The sequence below is a fragment of the Nyctereutes procyonoides genome, unplaced genomic scaffold (assembly GCF_905146905.1).
Source record: "Nyctereutes procyonoides isolate TBG_1078 unplaced genomic scaffold, NYPRO_anot_genome, whole genome shotgun sequence".
Lineage (NCBI taxonomy): Eukaryota > Metazoa > Chordata > Mammalia > Carnivora > Canidae > Nyctereutes > Nyctereutes procyonoides.
Window position 1 is genome coordinate 29673962 of NW_026575020.1, and position 13789 is coordinate 29687750.

A 13789-nucleotide genomic window follows, 5' to 3' on the forward strand; every position below is an offset into this window, starting at 1 on the left:
AACAGACTCCTCAGTAGCCTTGAGGCCTCACGTTGGGTCTTGCCCCAGGCCTGGGAATAGCTTCTGAACCCTCCACCAATCCTTTTCCCCTCTTCCCAAAGGGCACTCCAAATGCTGTTTTCAAAGTGGTCTAAGATCCCAATACGGAAACTTTTTCATTTCAAAAAGGATTAAAACCTTCACTTCAGTAAGAAGTTAGGGCTGTCATTCCTACTTCAGGTTGAAAAGCAGTGACAGGCATGATGGGCAGAAGTCTGGATGGGAGGCTTCCCTACCTAGGACTCAGTTTCCAGAACATGAAGCACCAAAGATGGGCATCAACCACCTCAGTACCCCCCATCAGAGGTGAAAGGCCTCCGAGACCTCCCAGTTTGACATTGACATTCAGATGGAGAGACTGGGGCCCATGGAGGAGCAGAGGTGACCCCAAGGTTATGTGGCAAGGCAGTGTCTCTCAGCCCAGAGCTGGGACTGTGATGAGCGGCAGGCCTTGGCATCTGGCCCTGGCTTTGTCTCCACCAAGACTGGATCCTGCTCCCAGTTCCCCATGGCAGGCAACCACCCTAGTTCCTGATTCGCTGCTTTGACAGTGGGCCTCACACCTCCCTTAGTCTCCACAGTCGCTGTCACTAGCTCTTCAGAAGATTGAAGGTCAGATCTCCCAGGGCCCTCACACGTACAGAAGCCCCCGGGCAGTTAGGCAGGCCCCACCTTCACAAACATCTTGCTGCCCTGGGCTGCCGGGCCAGGGCTAGTGGGTGTGCAGTACACCGACATGGACTTCCGGTCTCGGGAGAACTCCAGAGTAAACTCCTTTCGCATCAGCTGCTTGATGACCTAGGGGGCTCAGGAGGGTCAGGACATGAACAGACGCAGCCAGCAACTCGCTGCTTTCTTTCCAGCTGCTTGATCCCATGAGAAGCCTCTCACTCCCTGTGGGATGGTGTCTATCTTCCTCTGAACCTGACATTCAAAGCCCCCATCTCCCTCTCCAGCCAGAGAAATGACAAAAGGTTGCCACTTCTGATGCCGCTGTGCACTTCCCAAATCTGGGTCCTCCCCTACACTCAGTCTTCTCTTCTCTTTTCTCTCTAGCCAAGTCTCCCTAGAGTCTGAGGCCCCTCCTCCTCCCAGAAGCGTCCCAACACCTTGTCCTCCCCTCTTCTCTAGAGGGCCAGAAGCCCCAGCTAAGAGGCCTGCTCACCGCATTGCAGGCACTGGCTCGCTCCACTGGGGACAGGGTCTGTAGGTTGGTGTCAAACACATTCATTTTCTCCACCAGGCAAGTCAGAGCCGTCTCCGTGGCCTCTCCCACCTTCTCATACACGCCCTTAGCCTGGTGGGGCCAGGAGTGCAGGGTGTGAGGAGCAGGGCAGCCTCTAGTGGAGCCCCAGACTCCCCTCCCACTCATTCCCTGACCCCCCGGAGCTCCCTTTACTGGAGTCACCTTCAATCTCCTTTGCAGCAGGCCTGTAGGGCCCTTCCGAGTCCAGCTGACTTGGGGGCTGGGTAGTGTCTGGCACCAATACTTCCCCTCCCTCTGATATCAGTGAACACGCACCCTCCCTGCCACCCACCTCAGCCTCCTTCCACAGATTCTTCCTTCTAATCTCTGCTGTCTAGGCCCTGCCCTCTCTCCTACCTCCTCCCCCAGAGGCTGACCCCTCCCCCCACCTTTCATGTGTTTGATGTCCAGTGCCCAGCCAGGCAGTGACTGGTCCCCTGAGCTCCAAGCCCACATCTCGGATGACTGCCTGTGGGACCTGGTTCCTTAGTGATCCTCAGGCCACTTCCCCTTCCCTGGTTTTGCCACTCCAAGGACAGTCCCCACTGGGACAGCAGCCAGGAGGTACCCTCCAGCTCTTTCACCTAAGCAGTCACCAAGTCTCATCCAAAATCTCTAATCCATGCTTTCTTCCCTTACTCTGAACCCCCAGCCAGCAACACTCTGACCTGGAGGACCACTCAAGTCTTACCCTGTCTGTCCCATCCTCCACATAGAAGCCTAGGGGATCCTTTGTAAACACAAATCTGATCCTATCTCCTGCTCAAAACCCTCTGGTGTCAGGGCACCCTTTGGGTGGCTCAGCGGTTGAGCATCTGCCTTCAGCCCAGGGCGTGATCCTGGAGACCCGGGATCGAGTCCCACATCGGGCTCCCTGCATGGAGCCTGCTTCTCCCTCTGCCTGTGTCTCTGCCTTTCTCTGTGTCTCTCATGAATGGATAAATAAAATCTTTAAAAAAAGAAACCAACCCTCTGGTGTCTGTCTACCCTCCATTTGTGATAGGACCTGATTTGGTCCCATGGTCCGTTCCGTAGCTCTAGTAGCAGGTAAGGGCATTCAGCGCCTATATCACATCAGGCTGTTATGACTTGTGGGCCTATTTCTGGGGTGCGTCTTCTACTTTAAACACCTTCCCTAGTCCTTCCTAAATTTGCTTCCCAAATTTCTTCCAGACACTCTGGCACTACAGTCCCTTACATTATAGCCCTGCACAGCCCAAGAGCCCTAGGGCATGGTTCCAAAGCCAGTCTGAGAAAGCAGTGGCACGGTGTGCAAGGGTGGCAGTGTTCCTGATGCGTGGCACTCCAAAGGGGCAGGGACTGCCAATCCTGGGAGTTTTGAGACCGTGGGAGAAGGGTCTGTCCTGGGCACCTGTACACTGGTAAGGTCACAAAAGAGAGTTGGGTCCCACCTCATTGTAGTCCAGCGCTGAGTCATTGCACAGGGCACAGATTGTCGCCAGTTCCACCAGCCCATCGAACTGCCCACAGCGCACAAGCTGCTCCGCCTGCCTCCTGTGGGGCTGGGTCTTGGTACAGGGCATTTGGCCCCATCCCTGGGAGGTGCACAGCCTCTTGATCCCACCCCAGGAAGCCTCACCCACTGACAACTCTCAGAGCTGTCCCGTGTTGCCCAGCCCACCAGGAAACGCCACCCACCTGCACCCACCCTGGTCCAGCACTTACACTTCGCCCTCCGGAGCATAGGTGGTGCCTGAGATGGTGAACTCGTGCAAACGGCAGGAGCCTGCTTCGGCTTCAGCTTCAGCTACCACGAACATCTGGGGAGTGCAGAGGCATGTTTAAGCAAGCCCTCACCTCTTCCCTCTTTGGGCAGCCAGTCTGAATAAAGCCTGACCCCAGGGTGGGGTCCTCTGGGCCCCCAGAGAAGCCACTGCCCTTCCCTCCTGCCAAAGTCTGGGAGGTGCAATGTAAGAGTAGGGTTCTAGTTGAGGTAGGGCCTCGGCCCTGGACCCCTGAGGGGTATATGGCAGATTCTGCAGTGTTCTGGATAGAGCCCTGACATGGGGCAAGAAGCCTGGGTCCTTGCCCATTTTGTTACATGACTCCTGGCTGAGCACCTGAGCGTTAGTTTCTCTGCTGGTAGCATGAGAAGAGAGTGGGATCGGAGTATAGCTGCCCCTCTTTTCCCCTTGAAAGAATGAGTTCCTGGCCTCCAAGGGTAGGAACCCCCACACTGCTCTGGGGCACAAACCTTCCTGCCCAAAGGTGTTCCTGGACAGTGAGCTCTTGGCTACGGGGCCTGCTGGGTCACCCAGCCCCTACCTGTGCACCTCAGGGTCAGGGGGTTTATCCCTCCCAGAATAAATAGCCCATTTTCTTGCCTGTCAGCCAGCTTTGCCAAGGAGACAGTTCCTGCTTTCTAGAAATTGCCCTGCTGCACATTCCCAAGCCAATGGCTGGCTCAGCACCCAGTAGGTGCTCAACAAATGTCCCTTCCTTTGTGCTCCCCTCCCTGCTCTCAAGAGCAGCCCTCCAGCCAGCATAGCTCCCGAGAAGTCAAATTTCTCAGCCCCCTATCCAGCAGGTAAGACCTCTACAACTTCCCTAGAGTGTGTTTTTCAAATATTTATTTCAGTTAAGGAATATTCTGTTCAAATGAAGTCCTCCTAGAGATTTTAGAGGTCAGGGGCCAGAAGATGTAAAGCTTGCTGGCGCCCCTTCCCTTGTGGCAGCCTCTAACAGGCTTCAAGGCTTTAGATACAGAGTCCGAGTTTCCCAATGGGCAGATTATGGGAGCAGAGATGGGGGAAGAGCCATGGGAGATTTTGAGAGGGGTGGGACACCCACAGCCTTTGCCATTACCCCACGCACCCCTCCGCCCCCTGGGTCTGCTGGAGTTTCAGCCAGAATCCCCAGAGCATGTGGGCAACAGGCCCAGGATCTGGGATTGTGTGCCAGGAAATGAATAATTCCCACCCTGGCCCTTCCCAGGTCACTGGAGCTGGCATATCTGGTGACAGGCATCTACTGCAGAGTCACCATGGAGCTGGACAGAACCTGGCTGGGTCCAGGCCCAGCTTGGCTCAGATGCCAAGGCTGTACGTGACCCTCTGCCGTGTTCCTTATGGTTGTCTATCAAAGCTTGCATACCCAAATTTCAGATGAAGAAACTGAGGTTCACAGACAGGCTATGCCCTGCCAGGCCCCTACAGTGACATGTGGGTCCTAGTGACACATATCCAGCCAGACTTTGCTGCTCTGCCCCATGAAAACCTGGGTCTGCTCCCTCCTGCAGGACAGCCCACAGGCTCTCTCCTCCATCCTCTGCCAAAAAGGAGTCAGGGGGCCAAAGAGGGACTTCAGACTGCTGAGCGTCACACAGCAACACCAGTGCGACCCCAAGTGGCCTGTCGCTACTCACCCGGCAAACAGACATCTGATTGGTGGTGAGCGTGCCTGTCTTGTCAGAGCAGATGACAGAGGTGCAGCCCAGGGTCTCCACGGAAGGCAGGCTCCGCACGATGGCATTCTTGCGCGCCATGCGCCGTGTGCCCAGAGCCAGGCACGTAGTGATAACAGCTGGGAGGCCCTCAGGGATGGCAGCCACAGCCAGGGCCACGGCAATCTTGAAGTAGTAGACAGCACCACGCACCCAGGAGCCGCCATGGGCTGGGTCCGCAAAGTGGCCAATGTTGATGAGCCACACCGCCACACAGATCACAGAGATGGCGTGGGACAGCTGCCGTCCAAACTCATCTAGTTTCTGCTGCAGCGGCGTCCGGTCTGGCTCCACTGCCGCCATCTGGCTCCGGATCTTACCCAGCTCTGTGTGCAGGCCTGTGGTCACTGCCACACCCAGGGCCTTGCCTGCTGCGATATTGGTGCCCTGGCGGAGGGAGACACCAGCAGGGCCGCTTAGCATCCCGGCTGGGGCCCGGCACCCCTGACTCCTTGGGGCTAGGGTAAGGCTCCTGTCCCCCTACTTGGCTTTCTTTTGCTCCACGTCACTTAGTCCTCCCAGACTTGGGCAGCTACGCAGTACTGGGCTTCTGCTGCCCTCCCCATGACAGTGTTAGCTCTGGGAAGGCAAGGACTTGGTTTAGCACCTGCGTGGCCGCACAGGAAGCGCTAGACCAGTACTGACAATGTGATGAGCCAGCACAGCAGGACACCAACGCATCAAAATGCGATGTATAAAAAAACCAAGGTGGCCCCCCGCCTGAGTGCCAGGCTGACTGCGCTCCTAGGTAAGTAATTTGTAAATATTTACTGAAGAATCCAGTTAACTTGAGTTTAAGTCCATCTACCCCGAAGGCCCTGGTAAAATCCCTGAGTCCTAGCTATCCTTGAGCTTCTGTGTCCTCTTCTACATGACGGTTCAACCAAAGAGCTGCTCCGAGGAGGCTAATAACCTGGCACCCCTTCAGACGGGAGCCCTGTGCTGAGGCTGGAGAAACGGTAGGTGTCAGGGACAACCTCAGCTTCTCTTCTTTTGTCGTGAGCAGTGTGACTTCCACTCCCCCAGGCCTTCACCCACTTGTAGGCCCCTCAGCTAAGGAAATGACTTGCAGTCAGCCAGAGCATCTTCCTTAGAAAGATGCTTAGTGACAGCTGCTGAGCATACAGGGCTTGAGCATGCCCTGTAGAGTCCCCTCCCCACTTCAGAGCAGCCTGTCCAAGGCTTCCAGGCATCCAGGCAGGGTGCTCTCCTTAAGAGCTCTGGGTGAATATTGCATTCTCTGTTTCTGTTCACTTCTGGGCAGATTTTTTAGCCTTATAACTTGGTGTCCTGGGCCATGGCCATATGGCCTGACCCATCTTGGTGGCTTCTGTGTTCAGCTTCAGGCTATTTCTGAGCAGCCTATAAGCATCGATGGTCAAGTCCCTCTGAGGCCACAGGGGACTATCATTCCCACCAGGGCTGAGTCCACCACTCGTTCTAAAAAGAGCCATTGGGCCCTGACATCTTGACTGAGGGGTCAATTTTCCCATCTGAGAAATGGACTATTTCTGCCATCCTCCACCACTTTGGCAACACGCTTATCTCTACATAATTCTCCACTGAGTGATTATAGGCTAGCTTTGCCCCTCTTTAGATTAAAGCTGGATAAGAGGAACAGCTCTGTAGTCAGAATGTCTGAGTTCACATCCCAGCTCAACCATTTGCTGGCTGTGTGACCTTGGGCAGTTTATTTAACCTCTCTGTGTCTGTTTCCTTGCTGGAAAATGCAAGTAACAACAAGAGTACTTACTTCAAAAGCACTGTGAGGATTAAATACACACAGCCTTCAGTAAACATAAGCTATTACCAGTACTATAAATTTGTACCTATTGTCAATAATTGATGAGGTTCTTTCTTGTAGGGCTTTGACTGATTAAATACTAAAGTTTTTATTATCAGTGTCCAGACAAAGGCTCCAGCCATCCCAGGAACTTACAGAGAAGAGCATATTCTTTTTGTCCTGGTTCACAGCTCTGGGATCTAGGATGGCATCTGTATGCTTGGTCACAGACACGGATTCACCTGGTAATGGAATCAGAAATGAGAAGCCCCACATGAAGACACTCGCCTCCCTGGACTTAAGTAAGCCCTGCTCAGCCATAGCCTCTGGGCCTCACCTGTCAGGATGGACTGGTCCACTCTCAGTGTGGTAGACTTGATCTCGATGAGGCGGAGGTCAGCCGGTACTTTGTCTCCCACTGTGGAGAGAGAGTGGCTGAATGTGGCTTTGGGTACCAGCCCCTGGCAAAGCCAGAAGGGCTGCCAGGAACCAGGGGTAGGGCTGAAAGGCAGGTGAGCTGTGATCCCTGAGAGATGCTGCTCCCTGGCCCAGTCTCCTTAGCTGTCCAACAAGGTTTTGGCTGAAGAGATTTGGAAGAATCTGATAGCCACCTGCTCTGTGCACACAGCCAGAAAGATGGGGGCACAGACAGGGATGGGCTCACCAGCATCACATAATGAAAAGAGGCCGCCAGTGTACCTGCCACCTCCACAATGTCTCCAGGGACGATGTCCCGGGCGCGGATCCTCTGCACACCTTTGCGGTCTGAGCGGATCACCTTGCCCATCTCAGGCTCATACTCCTTCAAGGCCTCGATGGCACTCTCAGCATTGCGCTCCTGCAGGACATGAGGTAGGGAGGTAGTCTGGCCCCACTGGCCCTCGCAGGCTGACCCCTTGTAATGACATCCCTGGGGCCTGGGATGGAGCTAGACACAGGACCTGTAGGACTCTACCACCAAGTGGCAGTAACATGTAGCAGCTGGGAGACCCAAGGGCCCAGGCCCACTTCCACGCCTCCCACCTGCCATACGCCCACGATGGCATTGGCCACGAGGATCAGCATGATGACCAGGGGCTCCACGAAGGCTGTTGTGGTCTCTTCACCCTCCTCAAACCAGGCCAGGACCTATGGAGTTAGAGCTGAGTTGAGGCTAGGCTGTGGGCCAGGATCTGCTCACCATTTCCTTCATACCCTGGGTCTGCTGTCTCCTGCTTTGGGAGAGATTCCCCTGGGGAGCCCGGGGTTTGGAGAAGGCTGTTCGAGGCCTTGGCTTATCTGCAGGTAGTGTCTGCCACAGCCCACGTCCCACCCAGCCAACTCTCAGGATGTGGGGCAGTTGGAAAGCTGCCGGCTAGACGTCTCACTATCTGCCTAGCTGTGGTTTTCCAAGGGGATGCCAGACTAGCAACAGGAGGATCACCCGGGAGCTTTGTCAGAACTGCGATTCTCAGGGTCCACCCCAGTCCTTCCTGAGTCAGAAACTCTGGGCTGAGGCCCGGAGTCTATGTGGTAACAAACCCGGGCGATCTTGTTACAGGCTTGTGCTGGAAGTCCACTGACCACAGCAGCATAATTACAGCCAGAGCCCAGGCCTGAGACAGAACACCTGGTTAAAGCCCTGTTCCCACCTCTTGGCCCAAGTGGGTACTTGTCACTCCCCTCCACAGGTCTCAGTGTGTCCATCTGAATTGTTGAGGGGAACCAGCATCATTTTGGCTCTGGCTCAGCTATTGTAAGGTGCCTGTACCGATAGGCTTTTTTTCTCCATGAGAGTCCTCAGTTCCCATAAGAACAGTGGCCAGGAGGGCCAGACACAGCTGGCTGGGACCCCTGCTGCCCTGTACTCCATGTCACCCACATGAGGCCTCCTCCCCAGGAGGAGTTGCTGGGTACAGGGCCAAGAGAAGGAGCTGTGTCTACCCTCAGGACGGACATTTCCCTGCATTGCCCTTGGATTTCTGCTGTTCAGCCACCAGTGACAACTATCATCCCCCCCTCCCATGGCTCCACCATGGCCCTGCAGGTCTAGGGGGGCTTCAGGCAGTAAGAATGGGGAGAGAGCAAAAGGAGAGCAGCCACAGACAATCTGTAAGAGGATAAAGTCCAAATTATTCTGTGGGGCACTAGGAGACATGGAAGGAACTTGTCCCTCCATGAGGGACAATTTGGCAACATCTGGAGACTTTTATTGCCACAACCACGGGCATTGGTGGGTAGAAGTCAGGGAGGCTGTTAAATATTCTCTAGTATAGGACAGCCTCCATACCAAGAATTATCTGGTCCAAAATGTCAATAGTCCTGTGGCTGAGAAACCTTGTCCTAAGACAGGGAGGGGTGGGGTCAGACCTGTGCTTCTGGAAGCTCACCCTGATAGCCAGAGTAGAGGAGGCAGATGGGAGCAGGGAGTCCAGCATGTAGAGGGCGGGCCTTGGGGGTTCGGGCAAGGGAAGCTGAAGCCTGAGCAAGGCAGGGGGTGGGTAGGGGCCCAGGGATGTCCCTGGCTAAGAGGATAGACCTGTGGTTCAGAGCCTGGACCTCTGAGCACTGCCCTAACCTGGCTCTCCCTTCCCGGCTGCCTGATGCTGTGGGATAGGGGCCTTACTTACAAAGGAGACCAGAGCAGCCAACAGCAGGATGCGCACCAGGAGGTCCTCAAACTGTTCCAGCACCAGCTCCCACAGGGACTTCCCTGAGAAACAGAGCACCATGTGAAGCCTGGGTCCTTTACCAACTGGCCTGCCCCCATCTGGGGCTGGGATCACCTCCGAGACCACCTGGCCCACTCCCTCCCTCCCATCCAAAGAGCAAGAGGCTGAGGCAGTAGAGGCACAGGTGGGTGATACTGGGGGGCTCAGCAAAGCCTCATTCTGCTGAGGAGAGAGAAGGATATAACCTAAAAGTGAATGGCCCAAGGATGCTGCTTCCTGGTAGCCTTGCAGCCCACCCTGGCCCAAGCCTCACCTTCCTCAGTTGGGAGCTCTGCGGGATCCAGGCAGTCACAGGAGCCATGAGGAGACAAGAGATAATTGAGTTATGCAGTGGGACCAAGGAGGAATCTCAGCAGTCCCTCCCACTGTGCCTACCCAGGCCAATATGAGTGTCTAGACAGGTCCTCACAGCTCTCTGAGGTCACAGAATGGATGATCTGAGTCCAGAGGCTTCCATTCCTCCACTCACTTCACTCCACTCTGGTTAAGGAAGATCTGGATGGCCTAGCTCACCTGGGGACAAGATCAGAACCAGGAGGGTCCTTCTAGACCCTCTCCCATGCACAGAGGAGAAACAGAGCAAACTAGAGAAGGGACCCTGGAGGTCACCACTGAGTTATTAGCTCCCCTGCACTCTTTGTCAGATGGCTGCATGACCCTATTCAATGTCCCTCATGGCCATGGCAAGGGAGTCCCTCCCTCAAATTGAGAACATGGGCTCAGGCTACCTCTGACATACCTGCCCCTCTGGGAGCACCGAGATAAAGTCTGCAGCACGGCCAGCCCGCTGAACCCCCCCTACCAGGGGGATCCCTTGGACACAACCTCAGCAGTCAGCATCCCAGGCAGTGCAGAAGCCTGCCATGGTTCAGTTCCTAGAGGTTGAGTCTCAACTGTTCCCTCCCAGACCCTCTTCCACTCTGGGCAAGGCCCATCCCACATACCCAGTCTGAGACCAGTGATGTTCCCATATACCACCAGGACCTGCTGTCACTTTACAAGCTCTATTTTTGTCTCCTACATTTCCTGAAGCCACCTTTCATTCCAGGTAGAGCTGGCTGCCATGGTATCTGAAGTCTTTGAATCTTCCCAACGCACAAAGGGGTGTCACAAAGGGGTGACAGGGTAGGAACACTCACCCTGTTTCACACGTGCAAGAACAGAGATCCAGAGTGGAAAATGACTTGAACAAGGTCACACAGCAAGTAGACTGGTCTACAGGAAGGGGCAGGACCTAGACCTCAAGGGGTGGATTCCATAGGGATCCTGTGGATCCCTCCACAGGCTGAGCTCAGGCCCTGCGGAGGCCTGTCTGAGGCTCCTCTCAGACTGAGCCCACCTGAGCCCTGCTCCTCACAGTATAGTCTCTAGACCAGCAGCATTGGCATCACCTGGAAGCATGTCAGCAATGCAGATTCTGAGCCTGTACCCCAGGCTGGCTCTCTCTCTTCCGCCTTCTTGACACAAGTCCTTTTATCTGTCTACCTGTTTTTAGCTTGAGTACCCACACACATTTTTCCTGAGGGAGCCCTCTCCCCAGACCACCTGTTTGGAAGATCTAGGGCACCTGGCAGCTGAACCATGGAGAGTATCAAGCAGCCCACTGGACTGCAGGAATTCAGGAGGAAAACATATAACCTAAAAATACACCTTCTAGCATTTTCTCCCTAGTCCTATTTTAGGCAACAGCTGACATTTTCCGTGGAAAATGTAATCTTCAATGTCCTGCATTGAGATTAAAATCAAACAGACTTTTTCCTTCTGATCTATTTAGCTGAAGCGAACAGGAAAGGCAGGGGGAGGGCCAGACCTGGTTTCTGGGCCAATTCTCCATTGGAGCAGGGTCCTTAGAGATCATCTCTGTCATGCACCAGCCTTGGCACAGAACAGTTCCAACCTCAAGGCCCACGTCGGCCTCCACCTGCCATGCTCTACTCAGGAGAGCCTTCTAAATCCCTCATCTCTGTGCATGTCTTCAGGGTTTCTGACTAAAGGAAGAGTTTTTCCATAATTCTCAGCTGAATCCCTCCTACTATCTCCCTAACCCCTCCTCCTGTCAGGCATGTAGCCTCTAGGCCACTGTATTAGGGCATTTTTCTGGGCGGGGTCAAGGCCTGGGGTTGGGAAACAGGTTACAGGGCACACGTACCAGCTCGAGTTCCCCCTCAACTGCCCTCTGCCTGCCTCAGTGGTCTCTCAAGTTCTCCCCTTCTGCTCTGACCCAAAATCTGACTCAGGATCCAATCTTTGGTGGTAATTCATTCTCTAAATGCTTCTGATTCTTCCCACCTTGTGGGCACATAGTAGGACTGCACTTCCTGGCCCTTGTGCAAGTTACAAAAAAGAAGGGTGCATGTCGGTTCTGGGCAGGGGTGCCCAACGGGTGGCAAGACACTTTGTTTAGAAGGGTGCCGTCCAGTAGAATTTTCTGTGATGATGGAAATGCCCTACAGCTGCACCGTCCCACATGGTAGCTACTAACTGCACATAGCTATTGAGCACTGGGAATGTGTCTAGTGTGACTGAGTAGCTGGATTTTAAATGGTACTTAATTTTCACTCATTTAAATCTAAATAGCCACACAAGGCTAGTAGCTGTGTACCAGACAGTGCAGACCTAGCGCTCTTGGTCCCTCTGCAATAGCAACTGGCAACTGTGACATGGTGTCCGTGCTGTGAACCAGAATCACGGAGTACAGGAGACAGAAAGCCCCCACATGACCTGCCATTGACGTACGTATCTACAATGTGAGCAAGAAATGACCTGTATTAAGCCATTGAGACATGAGGTTTGCTCCTGCACCATGACCGAGCCGACCCTGACTGGTAGGTACCTCCTTCTCCCCAGACCTAGCATCGACTACAAGGTTCCCCTTCTACCCTTACTCACTCCCTGGCTGGAAGGCTCAGCCATCCATGAGGTCCCAGAATATGCCCTGCCTACCCTTGCATGTGCTTTTAGTCTCGCCAGATCAGCTGGCTCCCTGTGGGGTTCTGAGCTTCATTTGGAAGATGTGGTCCCCACCCTCACCCCGAAGGGCTGCTGGAGGATTAGCATCATTAATAAGAACCACATTTACTGAGCACCTACTATGTACCAAGCAGTGTGCCAAGTGCTATACCTACATTATCTTCAGAGGTGAGTGGAGAGGTACTGTATGCTGAGCATATAAGATGATCCTCCACAGATGGAATAGCTATAGTGGAATTATTAGTGTTGAGTGTGCCAGATAGCACGCATCCTCTAGGGCATTAACTCTCTCGAGATTCTCAAACAACCTGAGAAGGAAGATACAATTATTATTCCCATTTTACAGAGGAGACAACTGAAGCGGAGGGAGGTTGAGTGACTGGTTACGGTCCTACTTCCCAGCTGTAGGAAGTGGTTGCTTTGAACTCAGGTGGTCTGGTCTTTGGCCCCTCGCTCAGCACCTCCTACACTAATTCCTGAGCTGCTCTGCTTTTCCACCCCATCCCACTGTCTTCCCCAGACAAAGTCACTGAGAAAACTTGGCATCCTTTATCCTGATTGTTAGGCTGGATGCCCTTATCCCACCAACTAGCTCACCCCTCCACTGTGACCCCAGAGCCACTAGCCAAAATTATTCCTGCCCAAAAAGGCTCTGCTCTCCTCACAGAGCAGAGAGGGGGGTTACTGTCTGTTCAGGCCTAGTCTTCTTCAAACTCCAGTCCTGCCAAGACCCTAGACCACCCATTTTTCCCTTCATGTGACTGACTTCTGGGGCCATGGAGGAACTGGAAGGGGACTGGAGACTAGTAGGGGCTAGGAGAGCACCCTCCCAGCCTCTCTCCAGGCATCTCTGTTGGATGCTGTTTTCCCTTTGCTATCCTTAGGCTGTGTGTGGAGAGGTTGAGCCCTTAGCAGGGCCAGATGCGCCATTTGTTAAATGGGGAGAATGCCCTGGTCCTGCCCACCTCTTGGTGCCATTCACTAGGCCATGCAGGCAAAGACAGTAGTAGAAAGCGCTCCTCCCTCTCACATCCCAGCTGCTTGAGCCCACTGGCTGCAGCCCCCCACTGCTCTTCTGAAAGAGCATCCCTCTGTACCTCTCACATACTGGACTATCCCAGACAACCCCTGCTCTGGGGCCACTGGGACCAGACTGAGCTGGCCCACACCCCCAGATGCCCAAGGTGGGGCTGGCCTAGAGGGATCTGGAGTTAGCCTGTGGGTTCTGGGGGCAAAAAGGAGTATATGATCAGAGAAGCCTCATGGTGTAGAGCAAGGGGTCTGGCCAGGGAGCTAAGTTCAAGTCTTGCTCTATCTCTTGGTAGTTCTCTGGCTATGGACAAGTCACTTAACTTCTTCTGTGCCTCAGTTTCCCTATCTGCAAAATAAGGATAATAATAGTAAGTTGCTGTGAAGATTAAATGGTATGCTATTCAGAAATGTTTAATACGCACAGCACATCGTTATTAAAGCACAAGCACATGGTCATTAAAATGTAAGCTCCATGCCAGTAGTACTCCATCAAGAGCAGTATCTTCAGCACCTAGAGCAGTGCCTAGAACATGGCAGGTACTCAA

At 53.9% G+C, this 13789-nt stretch overlaps 1 protein-coding gene across 6 annotated transcripts in view; it reads right to left on the reverse strand.

The window, feature by feature from the left end:
- ATP2A3 (ATPase sarcoplasmic/endoplasmic reticulum Ca2+ transporting 3) overlaps positions 1–13789 on the reverse strand; it is a 33819-nt gene that overhangs the window by 13191 nt on the left and 6839 nt on the right. For 4 of the 6 annotated variants that reach the window (XM_055332451.1, XM_055332435.1, XM_055332426.1 and 1 more), the window contains exons 2-12: positions 9496–9513; positions 9141–9223; positions 7555–7659; positions 7231–7369; positions 6869–6949; positions 6688–6773; positions 4671–5135; positions 2972–3066; positions 2698–2800; positions 1205–1336; positions 712–837 (exon numbers count right to left, since the gene is read on the reverse strand). In XM_055332451.1, the coding sequence (XP_055188426.1) occupies positions 712–837; positions 1205–1336; positions 2698–2800; positions 2972–3066; positions 4671–5135; positions 6688–6773; positions 6869–6949; positions 7231–7369; positions 7555–7596 (1269 nt within the window). In that variant the 5' untranslated portion in view covers positions 7597–7659; positions 9141–9223; positions 9496–9513. Of the gene's footprint in view, positions 1–711; positions 838–1204; positions 1337–2697; positions 2801–2971; positions 3067–4670; positions 5136–6687; positions 6774–6868; positions 6950–7230; positions 7370–7554; positions 7660–9140; positions 9224–9495; positions 9514–12367; positions 12492–13789 lie in introns of those variants that run through there. The other 2 variants (XM_055332458.1, XM_055332444.1) reach the window with 2 other exon arrangements.